The sequence below is a fragment of the Xyrauchen texanus genome, chromosome 15 (assembly GCF_025860055.1).
Source record: "Xyrauchen texanus isolate HMW12.3.18 chromosome 15, RBS_HiC_50CHRs, whole genome shotgun sequence".
Taxonomy (NCBI): Eukaryota; Metazoa; Chordata; class Actinopteri; order Cypriniformes; family Catostomidae; genus Xyrauchen; species Xyrauchen texanus.
Window position 1 is genome coordinate 6,083,435 of NC_068290.1, and position 26,189 is coordinate 6,109,623.

Below are 26,189 nucleotides of genomic sequence, written 5' to 3' on the forward strand. Positions count from 1 at the left end.
CTGGATGATGCTGGCCATTACTTTGAATTTCTGTTTATGTTTTGGCCTGTGTGATCCCACCCACTCACCAGATTTGAACAAGTTTGCAGGCAAACAACACTGCGTGCTGAAGCCATGGAAGCCAGCAAACTAATTGGATCAGAGATAACAGATTCCACATGACCTAAAAAGCCTTGTCATCTGTCTAAAAACCACCATGAGCAGAGGCGTAGTAAAACAAGGATAAATATTGGAGATGCTCTTGGAAGATGAGACAGCTTAAAGCCCAGAAATCCTTGAAAACAGGTGCTGAGTTGGCTAATTCAGGCAGCCCGTGTGAGCTTTGAGTCTGGGGCGGGGTAGACAACTTTACAATATTTTGAATTTGGACTGCAGTACCCACTTCAAACACTTGTTGCCAATCTTACACCTTTAGCACCTTTATGTATTTTCTTACACGGTTCAATTATTTGGACACCAATTATGTGTGTAATTCACTTCTCGTAGCCACTAGCTCTCTTTGACATATGTTTTTAGATGATAAAGTATTCCTAACCAGGCCAAACTTCACTACATCTGGTTTATATCAGACAGTGAGTGACAGTATAAGCCTTGAGTCAATGGATCTGAAAGTGAGTGTGGTGAAACAGGAAGAGGAGAGAAGGATGTAAGCAGATGGTTAGAAGCATCTCAAAGGCAGTCTCTCTGGAAAGGTGAGAGCCACTGTGAGTCACATTAGCCCTGGAACAAATCTCTCAGTGTGCACGGTCACCATGGCCACCGTCACCCCTGCCCTCTGCTACATCAGCATCACCCAGCATCCTCTTTGACCTGCCTCCATTTTAGCCCCAAATAATCCAGAGCAAACTGGAATGAGCCACATTTGGAGGGAGGTTGTCAATCTGGCATCATCAGAGAAATCATCTTCATTAAAGTCAACATGAAATCAAAATGGACCCTTTTTACTTTCTATGGATGTTCCTGGTCTTATTGTGTGTGATTCAACAGTGCAGTGCAAAATTTTTTGTCTTTGTAATCTTTTGTCAAGATGCAATAATTTTCTCCGCCTCTGAAACTACTTATTTTATCATCCGTCAACAAGCCCTATTTTTTCAACCCCTCCCCTCCAACCATCTTGCGCCATTCTAATATGGCGACTTTTCACAATCCAATCTATTCCCAATGGATAAAATCAACTGAAGTATAATCAGCCTGATTTCATGACACGTATCGTGGCAGTTCTGAGGTGAAATGTCCAATGTGTGGCGCTAAAAGCGAGTAAATTTTCTCGCAAACAATTAGGTTTTACAGTTCATGCTCTATCAAGTTTTAAATTAGTGGTCGAACAATATATGGCCACAGCCAATAAATCTGCCAATATTTGGTATTTTTTTACGGTGTTTATTTATACTAATAATAATAATAAATGTAATTTATAGAGCGCATTTCAGGGTATTCAAAGATGCTTTACATGAGTTTAAAATAGTCATACAATCAATACAATAAAATCTATAACACACATTAATCACACATTAAAAGCAATCCTGAAAAGATGAGTTTTGAGTAGTGATTTGAACATGGACAAATCGGAACAGTCTCAAATATGTTTGGGGAGAGAGTTCTAGAGGGAGGGGGCAGCTATGGAGAATGCTCTGTCTGCTTTTGGGAAACCCAGACCAGTTTGTTTTATTGTTACACGCCATCATGTTACAACAATAACAGTCCGGCATGCAACAGTTTATTTTAAACAATACCACCAGCTCAGGAGATGTGCACAAGCTGGTGATGTGAAGTGCTCACCGGATAGAAGACTGAATGAGAGCATTTCACCAGGGGCGGTCTACCAGGGTGGCAAACGTCACCTTAAGAAAAGGCTTTGCAACCCCAGTACAAGTATACAAATGTATAAAATATAAATGTAAGACGTTGACATTGTGTAGGGGTTTATTCATGTCAAACTGCCTCAACTCTCACTGGACACACAAATGACTACATTGTGTGATCGTGTGATTGATTACAGCGGCAGCCAATCACATTAAAGTATATCAGTGGTCAGTTGCATGAGTTGCATTAGGTTTAAGAAGCAGCCAATGGTCTGATGGGTTACAGCAGCAGCTAATCACGTACTTGCTGCTGCAGCGCATGTGCAGTGTTTGGGTACACGTGGGCTTAGGTTTTTAGCTTATTTCCTCAACCACAACAACAGTATGACAATATGGACAACTACATGGAGAATAAAAGAGGTAAGAGATGAATTTCTCTTTTTTTTCAAGTCTTCACTGAACGATTATCCAATATATTGCCTTCAGTTGAGACATGTCCTCAGCACTTTCTGAAATAGCTGTCGTCAGGTCAGGTCCGGTTCTACGGGGGTGCTTGATGGTAATAAGCACCCTCAAATGAACCTTAGATCACCCTCAATTCCAGACCAGGGCAAACTACTGCCCGTGGGTCGAATTTTCATGAACATTTATTTGGATTTGGGACCTATCGTGCATCCACAAGCATTTCATATGCTCAGGGTTGCCAGATAATAGATGCAACACCCCAATCAGAGATTTATTGTTGCACAAATAGAAAATACTTAATGCAATTTGGCAATCATGCATGCAAGTCCGTGCACTTTCTCCTCTTTAAAAAAAACACAAAAAAAAAAAACGTTAAAGAAATCTCAATAGTGCAATATTCAAAAGGGTGATGTAGCCACTCTGTGTCCATTCGTGAGGCTGAGTGTGCTGTTTGGTGCCAAGTCTGCGAGCAAACCTTTTCAGTGATTAACTCTAGTAAGATCCCAATAGATCTTAGTATCTTTCGCACGCGGAGGGTATACACGAGCAAATTTGGTTCTTTGTGTTATTTGTAAAATGCGGAAGTCCCTCACACCTGTGTGTGAATGTTACTCTGGCAGTAATCATTAATCAGTGTCATGCAGCCTGTTTTATTCAGTTGTGTGCTAAATGGGATGCCAAACAAACCATTGACGAGACTCACACCATGAGCGTGTAAACATGTTGATAATGTTCTGAGAATAAACAAATGTGTCCACTTTATGGCCAACAGTAAAATATGCCTTTAAAATATTCGGAAATTATAGATTCTAATGTTCCAAAAACATTCAATATATGCAAATAGTCAACCTCTTAAATTCGCTCTGGCATGTTGGATATCAGCTTCTGGGCAAAATCCTGACTGATGGCGATCCATTCTTGCCTTATTAGTGCTCGGAGTTGATCACAATTTGTGGGCTTCTGCTTGTCCACTTGCCTTTTTGAGGATTGACCACAGGTTCTCTATGGGATTAAGATCCGGGGAGTTGCCTGGCCACAGATCCATCTCCGAGCCACTTCATTATCACTCTTCTCTTGTGAAATGGTGCTCCATTCATGAGGGAAAATGCAGGGATCATCACCAAATTGCTCCTGGATTGTTGGGAGAAGTTGCTCTTGTAGGATGTTTTGATACCATTCTTTATTCATTGCAGTGTTTTGGGGCAGAATTGTGAGAGAGCCCACTCCCTTGGATAAAAAGCAGCCCCACACATGGATGGTCTCAGGATGCTTCACTGTTGGCACAACACAGGACTCATGGTAGCGTTCACCTTTTCTTCTCCAGACTATCGATTTTCCAGATGTCCCAGAGAAAAGTCAACTTACTGTGCGTGCAGATTCACTCACACCAACCTGCTGCCAATATTGAGCAAGCTCTGCACTGGTGGTGACACGATTCCATAGCTGACTCCTCAGGAGGAGACGGTCCTGGTGCTTGCTGAACACTCTGGAACGTCCTGAAGTCTTCTCCACTGCAGTTGAACCTCTCTCCTTGTAGTTCTTGATGATCCAGTAAATGGTTCTTTCAGTTGCAATATTCTTTGCAGAAATATCCTTGCATGTGAGGCCATTTTGATGGAAGGCAATGATGGCTGCACGTCTTTCTTTAGAGGTAACCATTGCGAACCATTTCTTCCCTCCTTTTATAGCAATCAGAATGATAGTGATTACATCCGACTAGTACTCGTTCACACATTCCCAGGTGCTGCTGATATGATTAGTAAAATTATGTTAGCTGGTCATTTTGTGCCAGGGCCAAAACAGTGAAATATGGGTTTTTGTGATGAAGTTCGACATAAAAAAAACTGTTTAGTAGCATTTAAACATGATTTAATACATTTATAAAATGTGTAATTATGATACATCTCCACTTTATACAGAGCACCCCCACTATTTTCAGAAGCACCCTCAGTGATTTTGATCTGGAACCAGGCTTGCATCAGGTAAGTGTATAACCCAGATTAAACATCTCCAGTTCTTGAGTAGTAGTTTGTATTTCATCTGATCTGTGTATGTTTTGATTGGCGATCTGGCGCTGAAATGAGTTATTTAAAATGTTAAGGTAAATGTTCATTGTTATCGGTGTCGTTTAGTGTCGGCAGTTTTTTCTACAGCTCAAGCTCTTTTCCAGGAATTAGAAAAGGAAAATATGTCCCCCATTGTGATGGCCTTCTCGGCCGTATTGTTTGTGTGCATGTAAAGTGTGTGTTTTGTCTTTATCTCCCGCTCTCTTAATAGCACTCAGGTTAGGGGTAACAAGGTGAGCTGATTGTTAAAGGGGAGTATTGGCACACAATGCGTTTCCTTCCTATATATATATATATATGGAGGTCTTCATGGCTGTGTTGTGCGATTGGGTCTTCATGAGCTTTGCCATCTTGGTCACCAATGCTCTCATGCAGATTCCCGCTGCTGGAGTTGAGAGTTGGTTGGTGTTGCTGTCTGAACATCGGAGTTCACTGTTTTTTCCAATACAGAACGGTCAATACATGTGTCTGTGTTTCCATTACTCTTGTAAAGTGTAACAAACATCCACTGACATACAGATACAATCTTGTTTATTACAATAAAAAGTTATATTTGGGTGAATTAGAAACCAAAACCTCTAAAAGCTAGATGCAAAAAGTAACCACTAGTGATCTATGTGTTCATCTACTGACTAACAAAATCCCAAGACTGATATGGCAGATGTAGAGATGAAATTACTATATTATGTGAAATATCTATTTGAGTGCTTGAATTGGTCATTAAGAATGACTGTTTATGAAAATAGTTGTTATATATATAATTTTTTATTGTGCATAAAATAATTAATATTCATGAGTTCAACAATGCCACCCAAAGTACTGTGTTCCTAGAGTTTATTTTTATTTAGAACTAACTTTGTGTCTTTCAATTGGCTTATTCGAGCTGTTACAAAGTTGATAAGCCTACAGGACTTTATTAGCAGAATAACACTGGGTATGCATGCACTCTCCACCCATGGGTACACTTAACAAAATAAAACAATTTGGCCTGCAAAATGTGAAGTTTATTCCAGATTGCCAGTTTTATATCAAGCTAAGGAACATTTATAATTTTTTTATGTGTTTAATAAACAATGTCTTGTTTTGTTTATGTTGGCAGAGCAGTAGCAAAATGCTTACTATGTGATTCCTGTGGAAATGCAGGTTTTTTGCAAATTCATAGATATTTATTGGCTTCAACATTAACATGCTTTTACATGAAGTAAACATAAAAATATATCGCCTACTTAAGTCATGCGCAACAGTCTTATGACTACTAAGTATTTAGTTGTCATAAGACAGGATAATGTGAGCAACAGGGTGAAAAATAAGTGTTTATAAACTGATAATCTGCTGTTTTACTGCGGTTCATAAAAGTAATTGTTGTAGCGCCTCTAGTATTCTAGACTAGATTCACCAGGAAACAGCTGCAATATTTACAACGAGGCATGTAAAAATTATTTTGCAAAAATGTAGGTAAAGTAACTTGATTCAGCAAGGCCAGGTTGATTGAAATGATCTGTGAATGTGAATTCATGTTGACAATCCCAATCTGAGATTTGCCATGTATTTCACATTCTAAATTAAGTTCAAAATATAAGTTATATCACTGATCATATTAAGTTCATAATTGAATTGATGGGACATGCATCTTAACAGGTTTAAATAGCAGAGGAACAGTCATGGCGGATTCTGCATGCAGTGTACATTGTAAAACCCAGGGGTAAAGAGAATTCCCTCTTTAAGAGCTCATGTTTTACAGTAAGGATTAATGGGTGAGATTATGATTCAGTTATATATGTGGACTCTACACTCACAGCATAATGCAGTTTGAAAGAAACCATTTCCTCTATTTGCATTATCTTGAAAGTAAGGATATTTTGAACTAACATTGAGAACATTTAATCACACATCAACCCACATCAACAGGGCATTGTTATTTGTTACACTTCAAAGAGGTTGGTGGCCTTTACCCATCTATGTGTCGATACACGCTGGGAGAGTCATTTATAGATTTTTGTTCAAACACGAGTAGATGAAAATCATATATTTATGCATGGATCTACCTCTCTGTGTAAAGAACAAATCTCTAAAGTTCTGCTTTAATTTTGCTGCCCTCATTTTATATACATTGGCATTTGTCTTGAACACACCAGGGTCATGCCTGTTATGCAGTAACTTTTATGGTCGTATTGAAAGTGCTATGCTTGTGCTGTAATTTAAGGAAGTATTTGTATAAAAAATAACATTGCAGAATTTATAAGAGACACCAACAAATTTTAGTACTTTAGTACTTTTGTCTGTGCTGTTTTCCAATCAGAATATTGGAAACTTACAGGGGATTATGCCATTACTGGCATTTGTTTTGATTCTACAAAAGACTAACTGGATGAAAAGCGTAATTTAGGACACAGGAAAAATCTATAAATTGATTATCAATTAAGGATAAACCATGAAATGTTTTTGACCAATGCTGATTTTAACCTAAAACTTTAAGCAAATACAGATACCGATATTTTGCCACTTATCCACCTTATTTTGTCATCAGATTAATGTTTTGCTTATTATGTTTTAAACATGAACAAAGAGGTATAAGAGTTATTTTATTGTTCTAATAATGGATTCTAATGGATTGGATCTGTTGAATACATGACAGGCCAAAAATGTTAAGGAATATTTCGCCCAAAATGAAAATTCTCTCATCTTTTACACACCCTCATGCCATCCCAGATGTGTATGACTTTCTTTCTTCTGCAGAACACAAATGAAGATTTTTAGAAGAATATCTCAGCTATGTAGGTCCATACAATGTAAGTGAAATGGGTCCAAAACATTGAAGCACCAAAAAGCACATAAAGGTAGCATAAAAGTAACCTATACGACTCCAGTGGTTTAATCAATATATATGTGGGTGAGAAACAGATCAATATTCAAGTCATTTTTTACTATCACTCTCCACTATTTCACATACTTATTTTGTTTATGGCAATTCTCGTTCTTGGATCATATCGACACCTACTGGGCAGGGAGGAGAATGAATAGTTAAAAAAAAAAGAACTTAAATATTGATCTGTTTCTCACTCACACCTATCATATAGCTTCTGAACATATATATATATATATATATATATATATGAATTTAACCACTGGAGTCTTATGGGTAACTTTTATGTGCTTTTTGTAGCTTCAAAATGTTGTTTCCTATTTACTTGCGTCATGAGGACCTACAGAGCTGAAATATTCTTCTAAAAATCTTTAGAAGAAAGAAAGTCATACACATCTGGGATGGCATGAGGGCGAGTAAATGATAAGAGATTTTCCTTTTTGGGTGAACTATCCAGTTGAGAAAACAACACTGTAGTGCTACCACCTACCATACCAAATAAAGTACTGGAATAGAACTAAATAGGGTTTTCTTCTTTCAGTACTACCAACATGAAGCTCAGCAGATACTATATAAATCTTACCAAACATACCAATCCGCATATAGGCCTACTATAAATACTACCAAATATAAAGCTCTCTACAGTCAATCAATGCTACCAAGTATAAAACTCTACCTATACTATCATGGTTTACATATACTAGCAATACTACATAAAGCTCTAAACATACTGGATTGTCAATAGGCTGCTACAAAACATATAGCTCTACATACTACGGGTGTTTAAAACAGTTATGAGTACTGCACTTGCGCACATTTTATAAGCCGGTAATAACAGTGGCATAGTTTACATGCAACTTGAAACCGACAGAAGAGGCCAAAACAAATAAAAAGAATTACATTTGCCGATCGTTTTTTGCTCAAGCTGCTAAACACTATTGGATTATTTACATTTATCATTAAGTCAGGTGCATCTCAAGTTTTCTACAGTCTTAAGGCATGATTTTCTATAAAGCCGATTTGAAACTATGTGAATTGTGAGAAGTGTTGCACAAATATAAATTACTTGAGCGAAGACAAACACATTTTTCTTAAAGGGTAACTAAACCCTAAACCAACTTTTTTTAGTTAATGATCTGTAAGCATGGGGCTTTATTAGTACTGGTCATTGATTCATGTAATTTTTTTGACATTTGTGTATAAAGTGTTTTAATTCTACAATATATGGTGTAAAAACGTCTGAGTGCTGCCCTCTTCAGGTTGAACGGTGGCTACTGCAGTTGGATTTTCCTATTGGCTGTTTGCGGTACTTCGTGACGTAAGCGGTGACAGCTCACCACGCCAGATTCATGTACATGTCGTCTTGCGACCGTTTGAGGAATAATAATAACAGAGTCTGACAACAGCTGTCAATTAATCCGTCACTACGAGTCTCAGGTGCAACCACCACTACCACTCCACAACCCCCCCCCCCCCCCCCCGCTCAGCCCTGTTCCCTCTATCCCCGACGGGGTCTGCCCACTTTTCCAGCATTTTCAAATATTTCTAGTGGGTGGAGTCAGACTCTGAGCAGGTGTTTAGTTACCCTTTAAGAAAAACTCAAATTGTTCAAGAGTTACAATGAGTTTTTCTCATTACAATCGATCAAAATAAATGCAGTGCGGTTGTTTAAGTTACTTTATTATAGAGCTCTACTTTTTTTGTTGCAAGTGTCAAACACTGTTGTGTCATTTATTAATATTAAAATAATTGTGGGTGCTGTTTTTTTTATTATTATTATTATTATTTGAAGAAACATCGTATGCTAGGCTATAGTGAGGCTTTGTATCATATCGTAACATGCCTACATACATACACTATCAATCACATACATACTGTACACTTTAAATACTATCAACATAAAGCTCTACATATTGTATAAACCAAACGCATATACTACAAATTCTACAAAACATAAAGCTCTAAAAATGGTGCATGTTGCATAAAGCATCAATACATACACTCAACAGGGATGGCTATTTTCAGTTCAGGTTCAGTTATTATTTCACTGAAAGAGCAGCACTAATATGGACGCATGTACAGTCATACTGAGAGAGCATCACTGTGAATCCAGCCAATTTGATCGTTCAAACCAAAAGGACACATGCAGTCGTGACAAGACTGAATGGAATCAGCAATGGGCCAAATCATCGTGGAGATTCATATTCACGCACGCGCACACGCCCGTACCAGGTTTCCATTCTTCATGCTGCAAGGTCATTTTGATGCTTCAAGACATCACGCGTAACAAACCCCATTTAAATCTATAATTTTCATGATGAATCAAATGCAGAAAATGTGAAACCCTGATACCAGCACCAAAATCAGACTGATAGGAATATGGAAAAGCCCAATCTTATTCCGATGGCTATCAGGTGAAGGGGCGAGGCTTTTAGGGTACGTTGATGTCTCTGTGGGAATATGTATTTTATCAGTTACTCTTTAAATCGTTTCTTTAACCCAAGAACGTTAATGTAAATAAACAAGAGTCTACTTCACCATCCTGAGCGACAGATGTTTCACCGAAAAATATTTGCTACGTGCAAAAAATATATATTTTTAATGTATTAAGATGATGCATAGGCCGTGTGGAATAATAAAATACTTCTTTAAAAATATTTGTATACCATTTACGTCGGATGCTATAGTTAAAAATGCATTTTTTATTAATATTATGTTTGCATTCATCATTGATGTGCTCGCACAGTTTTTAATGACTGAATTCCATCCCTGAAATTGGCTACAGATAGGGAAAAAACGCAACAGATAACATTAAAACACTTACGCATACATAGCCTACATAAACGCTTCCCATGTCTAATGTTCAACATGGGTGAGCATCTTTAAATCACAGGCTATTGATAAGAGACCATTTTAAAATTAGCTCCAAAATATATATATAAATATCATTAAACATCACTTACCGGTGCGATTCTGCTCTAATTATTTTTCCAAGTACTGCCTAGAATATTTTTTAGAAAATACGGTGAAATTTTAGACGTGGTGATGCAGAAGGCTTTATGACATTGCCTGTATCTTCACCCTGAAAAAGAGGCGCGCGTGACGTGTAAAAGGGTAGAACCTTACTACACAGGCAACAAATATCGATTTCTACTATGAGGAAGACTTCGCTCATGAATATTAATTACATAACACTGACGCTGCATGGTAACCTCCATGGAGCGTCTACTTAATATTTATAGGCCAATCCTTCTCCATAGTAGGATTCGTTCGTATACTGTCTGACTAGCGCACACTTACCAGCCTCTGCCTTTCAGCCAATCATTTACAATACGTCACAAAATTAATATACATAAGGGCCATTGACGCCGAACACGTTTTTGCGTCCGTCTGCGCAGTTTTTCCAGTTGTTTTTCTACGTAAACATGCGCTTGACGGACGTATTTGAGAGGCAGACTCTCGCGCAGCAGCGCCGCCTTATTTAGACGCCGTTTCAGGTTAAAAACAACGTCAAATTACATAAACGCAACGAGACCGACTATTAAAGCAAGCATACGTTCTGCCTGAATAAGCCCTTCCCATTGTAGGATTCCCTAGCTTCCCACTCACTCACCGTTCGGCTGCCTTCCAGATAATTATTCAGGCTTACGTGATTTTACGTAATTAATATTCATGAACAAATTCTTCACTATAGTAGGATTTGAAGCGTACTCCCCTTTATCTCGCGCACACCACTCTCTAATGGACTCGGGATCCGAAATTAATCGTTTTGCTGTAATTTACTGTAATTGAATTTTTATTTTTATTTTTTTTAATGATCATAATATTAATGTTTAATTCAAGTTGATTTAAAAATAGTTTAGTGGTTAATGCCCGTGTTTTTATTCTTCTTTAATTAATTGATGGTACATAAATGCCCAGGTAGTATCCATGTTACTTTTTGAACTAATGTCATACTACGCACAAATATACTGTTTATTAGAACACGTACTGCGTGAAATCACTGGTCTGTGCATGTTTGCACACGTGCCCTTACACGTGCGCGAAATTGATTTTTTTATTTTCTCTTATCTTGTCAAATAACAACCGTCTGTTAGAGGTAACTAGTGCACCATGGTGTTATCAGAACATAATCACACTCTATTGAATACAAATAAGACAAAGATTTAAGGCAATAACATATATAATAAAGCTACAGTATAAACCTAGAGGAGAGGTGATTTCACAATTTTACCAAGGTTTTTGTTTTGGAGGAGGACGTGAAGCGCCCTCGAGTGGCTAATTGCTTTTATAAAACGGCGGCATCAAGAGTAGTATAAAGACAAAAGTGTTAAATAAATACTACTAGTGACATTTATTATTTACAAAGAGCAGCAGAGTGACATTAGTTCATAGGCTGCTTAGATTTGTTGGCAAGCAAATGTCAACGGTTTCCAAATAGCCTGGTGCTATGGTTGCATTAGCTGCAGATCTGTTAAGAGTCATCATTTATAAAAGCTGTTGTTTACACCTCATTTGAATAATGTCTAAAGATGGAACATGAGCACTGCAAAACAGGACAAGTCTAGTTCAGCATAATTGTATTTAATTAATTTCCAGTGTCTGCATGTTTTGGAATTACCAGGTATTCTATATGAAAACCTGCACTAGGACTCTTCGCGGTACTAATGAACTATGCAGTGCTTAGCAACAGGCTGTATGACGATGTGACTGGTTATCAAATAAGGCTAGGAGTCGTCATGAGTACAACAAGAGCATCTACTGATGTATACATTCCTCGTTAAATAGCAAATGCACCACAAAACTAACATCCATTTAAGAACAATAATCAACTTAGTCTCGCATTAACAAATAGTTTCTGTTTTAAAATGTCTCTATGGCCCGGTTAAACAAGACAAAATGTATTTGTGTTTAATGTCACTTTGCTCAACCATCTGTGCTTGCTGTTTCTCAGTCTAGGCTATCCTATTTTGGAAACTGATATCCCAAAACCTACATAAATTATTTAAAAAGCTACATTTATTGGCATAGTTTAACCGAAAAAAGGAAATTTCTGTCTTCTGCTGAACACAAAGATTTTTAGCAGAATATCTCACCACGTCCTCACAATGCAAGTGAATGGTGAAAGTTAAAGTTCCAAAAGCAAACAAAGACAGCATAAAAGTAATCCAGAGTCCAGTGGTTAAATCCATGCCTTCAGAAGCAGTATGATAAGTTTGGGAGAGAAACAAGTCAATATTTAAGCCCTTTTTTACTGTAAATCACCACTTTCACTTTCACATTCTTCTTTTGTTTTCGATTATTTACATTCTTCGTGCATATCGCCACCTATTGGGCAAGGACTTAAATATTGATCTGTTTCTCTTCCACACCTCTCATATCACTTCTGAAGAAATGGATTTAACCAATGGAGTCTTATGGATAACTTTTATGCTGTTTAAGTGCATTTTGAAATGTCAACATTTTGGTACCCAATCACTTGCATTGTGAGGAACTACAAAGCTGAAATATTCTTCTAAAATAGTTTGCAGACGAACGAAAGTCATACACATCTGGGTTGGCATGAGTTTGAGTGAATGGTGAAAGAATTTCCATTTTTGGGTGAACTATCCCTTTAAAGTGTGTAACTTCTGTGGCACTGGTGGTACCAACAGAATTGCAAAAATGGTCTCCTAAATCTCCTTTCTTCTGCCATGATGTCTTGAGGGCACAAATGTAATAATTGGTCATTAATGTAATAAAGGCCTAATAAAATTTGGTCATTTAAAAACTGTTCTTACTAAATGTAATTTAATTATAAATTAAATTAGATTAAATATAATAATGGTAACACCTTACGTTACACTTAACTATGTTAAGGGGTTATAAAAAGGTTTATTGATTAGGCTACTTATAATTCATTTCAACATGCATTTTAAATCAGTGATATGCAGTTGTAACAAGAGCCATAATAAGTTAGACTGGCATGCAATACTTGCTAAATAGTGAGTTTTTTAACTTGGACACATGTTATACATTTTTAATAAACGATTATTCCCACTTTTTAAAAATTAAAACATGAAATGCCATAATCATGATGCAAGTCTAAATACAGAAACAACAGGATATTATAGTGAGTATGACTTACTGCCACAGGTTCAAAAGAACAAGACACAAAGAAGTCTATGACCGGTTTAGTTTTTAATTTCTTTCCATGAATTTGGAAAAGTGCTTGGTACATTTTTGGGAAGCCATTTTAAGTTTACATTTATATATATAAGTATATACACTCACCTAAAGGATTATTAGGAACACCATACTAATACTGTGTTTGACCCCCTTTCGCCTTCAGAACTGCCTTAATTCTACGTGGCATTGATTCAACAAGGTGCTGAAAGCATTCTTTCGAAATGTTGGCCCATATTGATAGGATAGCATCTTGCAGTTGATGGAGATTTGTGGGATGCACATCCAGGGCACGCAGCTCCCGCTCCACCACATCCCAAAGATGCTCTATTGGGTTGAAATCTGGTGACTGTGGGGGCCATTTTAGTACAGTGAACTCATTGTCATGTTCAAGAAACCAATTTGAAATGATTCGAGCTTTGTGACATGGTGCATTATCCTGCTGGAAGTAGCCATCAGAGGATGGGTACATGGTGACCATAAAGGGATGGACATGGTCAGAAACAATGCTCAGGTAGGCCGTGGCATTTAAACGATGCCCAATTGGCACTAAGGGGCCTAAAGTGTGCCAAGAAAACATCCCAAACACCATTACACCACCACCACCAGCCTGCACAGTGGTAACAAGGCATGATGGATCCATGTTCTCATTCTGTTTACGCCAAATTCTGACTCTACCATCTGAATGTCTCAACAGAAATCGAGACTCATCAGTCCAGGCAACATTTTTCCAGTCTTCAACTGTCCAATTTTGGTGAGCTCTTGCAAATTGTAGCCTCTTTTTCCTATTTGTAGTGGAGATGAGTGGTACCCGGTGGGGTCTTCTGCTGTTGTAGCCCATCCGCCTCAAGGTTGTGCATGTTGTGGCTTCACAAATGCTTGGCTGCATACCTCGGTTGTAACGAGTGGTTATTTCAGGCAAAGTTGCTCTTCTATCAGCTTGAATCAGTCGGCCCATTCTCCTCTGACCTCAAGCATCAACAAGGCATTTTCGCCCACAGGACTGCCACACACTGGATGTTTTTCCCTTTTCACACCATTCTTTGTAAACCCTAGAAATGGTTGTGCGTGAAAATCCCAGTAACTGAGCAGATTGTGAAATACTCAGACCGGCCCGTCTGGCACCAACAACCATGCCACGCTCAAAATTGCTTAAATCACCTTTCTTTCCCATTCTGACATTCAGTTTGGAGTTCAGGAGATTGTCTTGACCAGGACCACACCCCTAAATGCATTGAAGCAACTGCCATGTGATTGGTTGATTAGATAATTGCATTAATGAGAAATTGAACAGGTGTTCCTAATAATCCTTTAGGTGAGTGTATGTAGACATACTGTTTGTATTAACTAATTATAGTTAGTCTAATGACATTAGTTTATTTACTTTACATATGGTTCAGTATCGTTTCATGGCTTGTTGTCAATTAAACTCTATATTAGTCTTTATTTAGGGCCACAAATTGCTACATTAAGAATTTTAATTACATTTAGGACCACATTTGTATTACATTTACAGCATTTGTTACATTTAGGACCAATAGTTATTACATTTAGGGGCTTTACATTTAGGACCATTTATTACATTTATGCCCTCAACATAGTTTGACCAAACATAGCCCTGCCCCAAACTTATACCATTGATTAACATGATACAGGCCAAACAAGCAGAATAGTTCTGGTTTTTTTTAAGTGCCTAAGAATTTTGTCAATTTGTAAACAAATCCATCAACAACATTGTGCTTCTTATGGCTCTGTGAAAACCGTACATCCGATCAGGTAGAAAAGTCACAGCACACTATTCCAGAACAGTCTGAAGGTCTGTACCAAGTTTGATGGATGTAGCTTGAAAGCTCTAGGATGAGTTAGTGGTTAGGAATTAGGGTTAAGGGTTTAAAAAAGTTTGTATATGTTGGCTTCGTCAAGCCAATTAACCATCATTATATGTTTTATTTCATTCCTAACCCTGTCACAACTAATTATTACTTCAGGGTTAACACTAAATTACACCTCTCTGCCTTGTGAGAAAACGGCACCTTTCAGCTATCAAAACAGAAAAACTACAACATGTTAATTTGCGCTTTGGTCTTCATTCCTCCCATCAATCTAAAGAAAGAGGCTGTACTATTGTTAACTGCTCCCTGCAGACTGTCATTTCTCTTAGTGCCCTAAAAAAAGTGTGACACTGCAGTCTTGACAGGAAAGCAAATTGGATTGTTCTGTTCTGTGGAACATCTAGGCCATCTCTGTTACTCCTCTGCAAAATACACTTTCTTTTTTCAGAAATACCTCTTTCATAAACTAATCATAATTGACTATGATCAAGTAAAATCCCTCAGAAATCTCTCTGGTTCTAATGTTTATGCAAATTTACAAAACAATACAAGAAAACAAAAATATATTTTCATTGTCTGGTCCCAGCTCTCGTATGCAGGGCTTGTTTGTACAGTAAATCAAGATCATTATCTTTACTTAAATCAGTCTGCTTAATAGCAAAACACAACATGTCTAAATAACACCTGTTATTATTTACTGCACTATTTAAGCTGTGTACAGGATGCCCCTGAATAATTTACCAGGTGGGAAATCTTCAGTTTAGAGTGGTATATTATCTAAATAATTTGCAGCATATGAAACAGATACAAATTCTGTAAGAAAGATGGGACAGAAATGACAGTTGGCACATCCGTATTAAACAATATACACAGTGTTGGCCAGCTTCCACTTTACTACATCTTTGATTCTTTCATTATTTTTGACTTGTCCATCCTTTAAAAATAATAAAAAAAAAATAATAATAATAATATATATATATATATATATGTATGTGCCTATATTAATAAATATAAATATTTATATTTAATGTGTGTGTATCAACATTTTGCCCCAAAAGCTTAGCTTGTATTGAACCCGAAATATTACTTTTAATGAGTTGTTAAACATTAAAGCCTGTAGTAAAGTAACCGATCTTAAGCGCATTTATTACAATGTATTAACAAAATTAACTAAACAAAAATATGACTGCTAATAAAAACGTGCATTTTCAGATATGTGCACATGTATGTGTGTCAAAATGACGTTGCGTTAGAAGTGAACCTGGAATAGTAAGTCCTCGTCAGACGAGCTCAGGTGTTTTGGTTTAAACTTGATTGAATCTTAAAGAGATTCAAACAACGAGAGTCGCGCGCGCAATGGTCGCAGTGTTTGCTTGCGCGTGATGTGAATATTTATCTTTCTCTCTCGAGCAGTTTCTATCTGCATCTAATTTGCGCTGACCATCGAGAGCAATCGCATCCTATTTATGTGTCGTTCACCTTCCCACCTCGAAAACGTTAAAACCCCGATCGCGTGGTGAACTGCATTTTATGACCCATTTATTTGCCTCGCGCACTTTAATTCGCGAACGTGAAGCAAGCATGTTTAAAAACCATGAACGGTGATTCCAGATGTCACATCACTCCGACCATTTACCATGAGAGGTAATAACATGTGTTGGAAAATCATCGCGACTTTCAGCTTCGATTGCTTTAAAGGTTCGCCCGCCACTTCGCAAAGGTAGGTTAAGATTTGCGAAAACTGTGTCACTGTTTGCGCATTTTCTGTATAACGTCCATGCTTGTTTATGCACAGCTGGACTGAATGGGTTTATGAAAGAAGCGTTGGTGGAGCAAACAATAGGAGCCTGTAAATGGGTTGCCATGGCAATACGTGGTTCGAACAGCATCTTTTCAAAGCTCATGCATTATGACTGAAGGCTTTATGTAGCACATAGACTGCTCATAGCAATGCACACAAACTGGTGAAGTATTGATACCTGAACATAACATTAAAATGATGAAGTAGGCTAGCCTGTTGTGAATAGGGTCACGGCATCAGGTTATGTAACCTTCCTCAAAATATGTGCATGGCATACTTACCTTAAATGTTCCTCCAGAGGTACATTTTATTGCTCAGATGGCAGCTCCCATTCATTTAAGTATACACATCATCTCAGATGTTTCTCCCAAAATTCCTTTAGGGAATTCAAATTGTGAACATTTTTACCAGGCAAAAAGAGGGCTTATTTTCAGTTTTATTAAAATGGTTAAATTTGATTGTAGAACACATGAGCTGTTATGAAATATCAAATGGGATTGAAATTAAAAGTAAATTAAACCTTTTCGGAAGTGGTTATTTTGAAGAACCATTATATTAATTTGCATCAACAACAACAAAAAAAAGTATCTTGCCGTCTCCAAAATATTTGCATCAGTTGACCAATTTTGCTCTGTACTATTGCCCCTATATCTACACATATCCAAGGGTGAACTTTTAGGGTTGCAATGTGAAGCATTTACGTGTTTCCATTGATCATATATAAATACTGGAGGGTTTGTACTTGTTTGTTTTGATTATTGTTTTGATCCCCCCCTTGAATCTATGCCAACACATCTACATCACTATAAGCCCCTCAGAGGTCTTTTAACCCAAATCTTTTAACAAAAGATTTAATGTAAGTGCTTTTCTAAAATGATAAGCTTTACATTTCTGCCAACAAACCCTCCAAAACCGGCTCCATTAACGTCCATTTTAACTGTTTCACTGGAACCTTGATTTTTGAGAGATGAGTTGATCTGAGTTACAGTGAGGCACTTACTATGGAAGTGAATGGAGCCAATTTGTAAATACTCAAACGTTTCAAAAGTATAGCCACGAGACGTCAACAATGTGTTAACATGATTTTAGTGCGATAAAATCACATACTAAACTTTTCGGTGTAAATTTATATCCAATTTTACAAATTTGTTGCATGACAACAAAACTGCGTTAACCTAAAACGGATGTAAAAATTACAATTTAAACATCTTTACAGCTCAATTAATATATTTTAATATAAATGTTTAAATGCATTTAAACCCTCTAAAAATGATCCCCATTCTCTTCCTTTAAGTGCCTCATTGTTTTTTCAAAATCTTTTTTTAATGAGATTAAATTTGAGTTGAAATGTTTTGTGGTAGTGAACATTATGCCAAAAATGCTGCTGATCGAACCTAACTAAGAAGAGAGTTTGTGATTAAATGTGACGTTTGATTGCATATGTATCTTGGAAAACATAAAAAAAAAAAAAAGATTACATGTCAGATTACTGGGGTTTTAGGAAACAAAAAAAAAATCTGTCAAGAGACCTGGGCAGAGCAAGAGACCTTAGCAAACACATTAATTTGACCTAAATTACCGTCTAAAACATTTTCATTTATGCATTTGCCTGATGCTCCTATCAAAAGCAACTTTAAAATTCAAGCTAAACATTTTTATAGGATTGCCTGGGAATTTTAGCACCATGCTCTTCCAGTTGAGCTACAGGAACAGAAGAAACCATTTAGATATTAAAGAGATCTCATTTGTGATTTTTCTTTCTTATTGTCTTGCAGGTCATCCACAAAGCTCAGCTCCAGTCAGGCAGCCAGCATGGAGAGCAGCTCCCTTACCGGTAGCCTTTCTCTGGGCTATGATCTTCCTCACTGCCAGTGCTGCATTTCCTATGAGGCCAGATTGAAGCGTCTCTCCTGTGGCCACCTCTACTGCGACCCCTGCTCTGATCAGATAGTCAACCTGGCTTTTGAGGATATAGAAGGTCTGGCCGAATATCCCTGCCCCATGTGTAAAACCCTCCGTCATTTTGGAGGCTTCGTCCCAGCGTACAGCTGCCAAGGCATGACCCACTGTTCGCCCTTTGGAAGTCAAAAGCAGCACCTGGTTGAAAAGGGAGGCCTTTAGGAATGATTGTGTCATTAAAATAATAATTCACCCCAAAATGAAAATTCTCTCATCATTTACTCACCCTCATGTCATCCCAGATGTGAATGACTTTCTTCTGCTGAACATAAATTAAGATCTTTAAAAGAATATCTCAGCTCTGAAGGTCCTTACAATGCAAGTGAATGGTGGCCAGATCTTTGAAGGTCTTAAAAAGCACAAAAACGCACCATAAAAGTAATCCATATGACTCCAGTGGTTAAATCTATATCTTCAGAAGCGATATGACAGGTATAGGTAGAAACAGATCAATATTTAAGTCTCTTTTTACTGTAAATTCTCCTCCCTTCCCAGTAGGTGGCGATATGCACAAAGAATGTTAATCACCAAAAACAAAAGAAGAAAGTGAACGTGGAGATTTCTAGTAAAAAAGGACTTAAATATTGTTCTGTTTCTCACCCACACCTATCATATCACTTCTGAAGATATGGATTATACCACTGGAGTCATATGGGTTACTTTTATGCTGCCTTTATGTGCTTTCGGAGCTTCAAATTTCTATCCACCATTTACTTGCATGCATGGACCCACAGAGCTGAAATATTCTTCTAAAAAATCTCTGCTTGTGTTGTGCAGAAGAAAGAAACTACACATCTGGGATGGGATGAGGGTGTGCATTTTTGGGTGAACTATTCCTTTAAATAGAGTGGTTTTCAACTGGTTTTTGTTCAGAACCCAGATTTTACAGTGGGCGACCCACTACAGCAACAAGTTAATCATAACAAAAGCACACAGATTAAAAAAATAAAAAATATATATATATATATATATATATATATATATATATATATATATATATATATAATTTTTAAATAAACTGCATTTGGCCCCAAAATACACAAAATTATTAACACACATCCTTTGATGTCAATAACAAAAGATATGGGAAATATTTTTTGTCCTATTTAAATTGCTATCCTAACTATGCATATTAATATGTTTAGTTGCAATTTATTATTTGCATGTAGCATTGTTTTTTTTCCCCTGCTGTCCGTGACACTATCAGAACAGACTTGCTATCCATTTTTGGGTCACAAACCACCAGTTCATAATTACTGATTTAATAAAATATCCTGTCTTAGAGGTGCTGGTTATCATATCATGGGTCAATATTCTGAATTTGTTATCTGTAAAATGAGAATACATTGTTTAGTCTGACCTGCATCATAAGTGAATCATTGAATAGATTTTGTATGCTCTCCAGTCCCATAATTGAGGGCAAGTAAGTGGATACTAAGAGTTTGGAAGAGCTTTTTATTCAGTTTGTATTCTATTTCATGTGCAAGTGCTTTTAATGCAGATGATATACTGTAGTGAAGCTTTTTGAAGTTATATGTTGGCTACTTGTAAAATTATGAGTGTGTGTATACAAGTATTTTTATAATGAGAATATTTATTAACTTTGCAATTAGATTTTTAATCTATTATGGTTTGTTGTAATGCTTCTTGTAAAGTGCTCATGTTGTAAATATCTATTTTGATAAGATATGAAGGGTGTCTGAAGGAATGGGCTTATGCCAGAATAAACATTGTAAAGAAAACACCATCAAAGAAATGGATTTAGAGACTGCTGTATAAGATGCATTTATTTATCTAAAACGTGCCAATAAAGGTTGTTATAAAAGAAAAAGAATAAAAACAGGCAATGATCTACACTTGTTTTGCAGATGCAAAGATTAATAGTATAAAGCCATTGAAATGACTCATGACGATACTGAATAATTTAAAGGGTTTGAAACTCCTTTTCAAAGCACAAGATTTGGATGTTGTATATAATAACGGCAATTCTTGAGACACATATTTTTAGTAATCAAATAAATTTTTCGAGAAACCAATCAAATTCAAGGTTTAGTTGTTAAACCTTGCTAAATATGTTTATGCAATGTTCCCTTTCAATAATATTAAGATCACATTTGCAATCGTACCGCACTGGTATGTGAGATGAAATCTAAACACGTATCATATGTTAGAAATCACCAGCACCTTAAATAAAAGTGAAAAGGAGGACACAAACATCTGGAGTCACTCTGTCATGTAACTCATCTTCAAGAAAACATAAAGAGAGAATTGATCTGGCCTGTCTTGTAACTCAACTCATGTAGGTGCCAGCTTTCCATATTAAAAACAAAGAGGGTGCAGAATTACACAGAAAATGAGAATACAAAATCTCCTTTAACATGAGAATGAAGTACCTATAGACTAGTTCCCTCTCGTCACAAAACTGCAGTACATACACTCATGATGAAATAGCACTTTAAAATCCATCAAAATGGCATAGGCAGCATAGAAATAATGTTTTAAATGTGAAAGACATTACCTCTTCTTTCTTTCCTATTTTGTCTTAATACTTAGGATAAAATACAAAAATGCAACATTTTGCTATTGCTTCAGAATATTGAGAATATATATTATTTGCTCAACACTGAGGTTGATGTGTTTGATTATTTTGTCTCCGTCTAGTGGCAGTTCAGGGAACTGCAAAAGTGATAGCAGCCATTTTCCCGCCTTTTTGGCTGAGGGAACACAAATCGCTAATTTACTAGCGTGTACCATAAACTACAGCTAAACACGAAGCGCACAAAATACTTCAAACACTAATTTGATCAAACACCAAAGTTGTATGTACCAAATCAATATTTTGGCATGAACTTTAGACACGTAACCTTTGACATGCAGACTTGGTTCACTATTATTACACTATTTAATTTGTTCTTTTTTTTACTAAAATGAATAGTTAACCTAAAAATAAAAACGCTGCTTTATTTACTCTCCTTCATGTCTTTACAAATGCAAATGCTATTATTTAGCTTTCCAGTGGAACACCAACATTAAAAAAAAATAAATTATAATCTTCACATATTTGACATTCAAAAAAGGGTGTAACATACTAAAAAGAGAAAACGAATAATCTTCACCTCCCCTTCAGTTCTCAAATCAAATAAGGCACTGATGCAGCATTTTTGATGTCATGAGGTGGTTACAAGACACTTAATAACCAATCATATTGTTATTGATTGACATCCAACAGAGCCAGGTTGTAGTCAAAAACCCAATACTGAAATTGTCATGGGTTCCCTATGGATTTTCCAATGTTTTTTTTTATAATGGCAGTTTTTAATGTATGAGTAAAATAAGGTATGAGGTAAACATTACTTGACCATACATGGAAGTTTTGTTATACAACATAAATTACACACAGTCATACCTCAAACGTGAATTTGAAAGTGTGGAATTTATGTAGTAGAACAAAACTTCCATGTATCACCTTATTTTAAACCCCATTATAAAAACCATAGGAAAATCCAAAGGCAACCCATGGCGAATTAGCCTTCCTGGTTTGCCTACAAATTTATGTCATAGCTGAACAGCTCTACATGCACCAAAACTATCATATAAAATAAGACGACTTTGGACTAAAGCATATACGTCATGTAGACTAATTACAGATGTGGACTATGAACTGTTGTTGTACGGAAAATAACTATAAAAAAAAGATTGTGTGTTCAACTGAAAAATATTATTGCATAAGGGGTTAGTAAATAAAGACAATTTTCATTTTTGGGTGAACTATTCCTTTAAAACAGCCCAGCTGAAACTACAGATTTCTCTGGACTAAGTTAAAAAAGGAAGAAGAATGTCATGCTTTTTTCTTAAAATTTTGCAAGGTTTTTGCTTAACTGTTTTCCTTCAACACTATAAAGATGCTTATACAAAAAAGCTCATTTCAAACAGAGCCTTTTTCAAATACACGTACTTGGTGTGCAACACGTACGGCTTTAGTTCAGTTTTTAGTTTGTACCTTATTTCAAAACCCATTAGAGTTCTTCAGTACCACAAACACCAGAGGGTGCTGTCTCTCCTTCCTACATATCAATGTGAGTTTCCCTTGTGTTTGGGGAGTTTGGCACTAGGGGAGGGACCGTAACGCGACACCGACTGAGGCTCTTGGTGGCCGAACAGGAATGTGTGCTTGCCGTTGTTCTTCTGTGAGGCCCTGGGTGGATCTGATGCGGTCCGTTGTGCTCTGGGCAAGATGGAGGACTGTGCTGGTCCTCTTCCAGGCGATGGCTGTTGTTGAGATGTTCTAGATGAAGAGAAGAGGAAGGTCCCATTGTTGGCATTCTGGTTGAGGTTGGACTCCAGGCGCTGTGGCTCTTGTCGCTTGCTCTGGTTTTGATGGGGTCTGACTGAAGCCTGAGCCAGTTTGTCTCGGAGCTGCTGCACCTCCCAGGCCAGCTGCTCTAATGGATGCTGGCTGCAGGAAGACATAGGGTGTGAGAAGGCCTAGAGGAAGAGAGAGAGAGACAGAAAGAGAAAGATGTTACAAAAATGCTCAGAATCCCAAGCCTTCATTTGTGAATAACTTGGGGCCATGTTACAAATAATGCTTGAAACAAGTAGTGGTCGACCGACATGGGTTTTCAATGGCCGATAACTTTACCTTTAACAGACTGGTGTACATATTCAACAAGGCCTTAAACGATTATTCTGAGTCCAATACAATATCATCTCAATCGACATCATTTGTAGCATAATGTTGATTGCCACAAAAAAATATTTTGACTTGTCCCAACTTTAAGTAGACATCATGGGGGCCTGGGTAGCTCAACGAGTATTAATGCTGACTTCTACCCCTGGAGTCACAAGTTCAAATCCAGGGTGAGCTGAGTGACTCCAGCCAGGTCTCCTAAGCAAGCACATTGGCTCGGTTGCTAGGGAGGATAGAGTCACATGGGGTAACCTCCTTGTGGTCGCAATTAGTGCTTCTCGCTCTCAGTGGGGCACGTCATAAGGTGTGCATGAATTGTGGAGAGTAGCATGAGTCTCCACATGCTGTGAGTCTTCACGGTGTCATGCACAACGAGCCATGTGATAAGATGCGTGGATTGACGGTCTCAGAAGTGGAGGCAACTGAGACTTGTCCTCCACCACCCGGATTGAGGCGAGTAACCACGCCACCACGAGGACCTACTAAGTAGTGGGAATTAGGCATTCCAAATTTAGATGTCCAAATAGAAATAATTTTTCTCCCCAATTTGGAATACCCAATACCCAATGCGCTCTAAGTACTTGTGGTGGCACAGTGACTCACCTCAATCCGGTTGGTGGAGGATGAATCTCAGTTGCCTCTGCGTCTGAGACAGTCAATCTGCGCATTTTACGATACAATATACTTTTATTAATCCCCACAGGAGAAATTCAATCCGACATTGTAGCACATAATGTAATACACATACATAATAAATAAATATCCATAAACACATGCTTTAAACACAGTTAAAAACCACATACATAACAAAATAAAAAATGTGAAACATTTAACACTTACTCAGTAGAGTCTGACATGCTGTGGACAGTGGCATTAAATTATGGCAGATGACACAAAAGACCCTCCTAAACATTTTGAAGCAAAGGGTTGAATATATCTCTGACTAAACCTGCTCTTGAATTTCCTCAGATCCTTATATAGAGGATGAGAAGGATTTCCCATATTGTCTTCCAGCTTCCCCCTCATCCTCACCTCAGTTACCCTTTCCACATTATCCATTTTTATCCCCACCACTTAGCTTGCTTTCCTCACTAGTTTATCTTATTGGCCCCAGTTGTCATGCCTCCCCCAACACAAAACCGCAAAATAAAGTACACTGGCCACCACAGATTGATAAAACATCTGCAACAACTTTGTACTCACATTAAAAGACTGTAACTTCCTAAGGAAGAACAACCTACTTTGCACTTTCTTATAGACTGCATCGGTGTTATTTGACCAATCCAGTTTGTTATTGAAGTGCACCCCTAGGAATTTATAATTGTCCACAATTTCAGGTCCCTCCCCCCTGATTGTGACAGGAGTAGGTGGCTGCCTACTTTGCCTAAAATCAACAAGGTGGTTTCTGTCGCACTAGAATAGTAAAAAAATTATTACATAATCAAAAGTGATTATATAAATTATCTTATAACGTGGCTTGTTGAGCATGTTACCGCAGAGACAAAGCGCGTTAGGAGGCTTCACGCTATTCACCGTGGCATCCACGCACAACTCAACCCACTGTGAGCAAGAACCACATTATAATGACCACGAGGATGTTACCCCAAATGGGCCAATTTGGTTGATTAGAAGACCTAGCTGCAGTCACTCAGCATGCCCTGGATTTCAACTCGCGACTCCAGGGGTGGTAGTCATCGTCTTTACTCGCTGAGATACCCAGGCGCCGAAAACTGGATAAAATAAATAAAAAATGCAGAAATTGCGGTTACAATAAGGCACTAACAATGGAAGTAAATGGGGCCAATTTTTTGAGGGTTAAGCTAATAATTTTAAAGCACTTACATTAAATCTTCTGTATTATTTGAGCTGTAAAGGTTGCTTAAATAATGTTTTTGAGGGAACACAGGGTTTACGGCATCACAACGTCATGGGAACAAGTTGTGAAATTGGATATAACTAAGCTATTTTATCGCACTGAAATCATGTTGATACTAAAATTGTTTACATTTTGCAGCTATACTTTTAAAACGGTGCCTATTTTAACGTTTACGGACGGACGGAAAGTTTTAGGCACTGGATGGAAAGTTTTAGGCACTTGTTAAAAATGTTGCATGGTGAAGATTTCTTCAAAAATAATGCCACAAATAGTTGATCAATTAGTTATTTATCAATTAACATCATACAAATTCCAGTAAACAAAAAAGCTAAATCAATATTCGGTGTGACCACCATTGCCTTCAAAATAGCACCAACTCTCCTAGGTTACCTGGACACTGTTTTCTTGGTTGTTGGCAGATAGGATGTTCCAAGCTTCTTGGGAAATTTACCACATTTATTCCATCTATTAAGGCTGTCTCAATTGCTTCTGTCTCTTCATGTAATCCCAGACTCATTCGATGCGCATTGATTATTTACTCTAGCAATCACTGAATGATATATAGTGTTTCTTTCATTTAACCTATACAATTTGTTTTCAAGTATGTCTTTTTGTGGTCCAACAGCATGAATAAAGCCCATTAAATACTACAGATAGAGATATTGCATAA

The 26,189-nt window shown here is 37.4% G+C and overlaps 2 protein-coding genes across 2 annotated transcripts in view; both read right to left on the reverse strand.

The window, feature by feature from the left end:
• The window catches only part of LOC127656101 (synaptic vesicle glycoprotein 2A-like), a 50,985-nt gene extending 40,727 nt beyond the window's left edge, over positions 1-10,258 (reverse strand). Inside the window, exon 1 of the mRNA XM_052144278.1 lies at positions 10,160-10,258. The gene's annotated coding sequence lies outside the window, so the exon portion shown is untranslated. The remainder of the gene's footprint in view (positions 1-10,159) is intronic.
• Positions 10,259-20,025: 9,767 nt separating this feature from the next.
• mtmr11 (myotubularin related protein 11) overlaps positions 20,026-26,189 on the reverse strand; it is a 46,581-nt gene continuing 40,417 nt past the window's right edge. Inside the window, exon 17 of the mRNA XM_052144437.1 lies at positions 20,026-23,438. Coding sequence (XP_052000397.1) covers positions 23,025-23,438 — 414 coding nt within the window. The 3' untranslated portion in view covers positions 20,026-23,024. The remainder of the gene's footprint in view (positions 23,439-26,189) is intronic.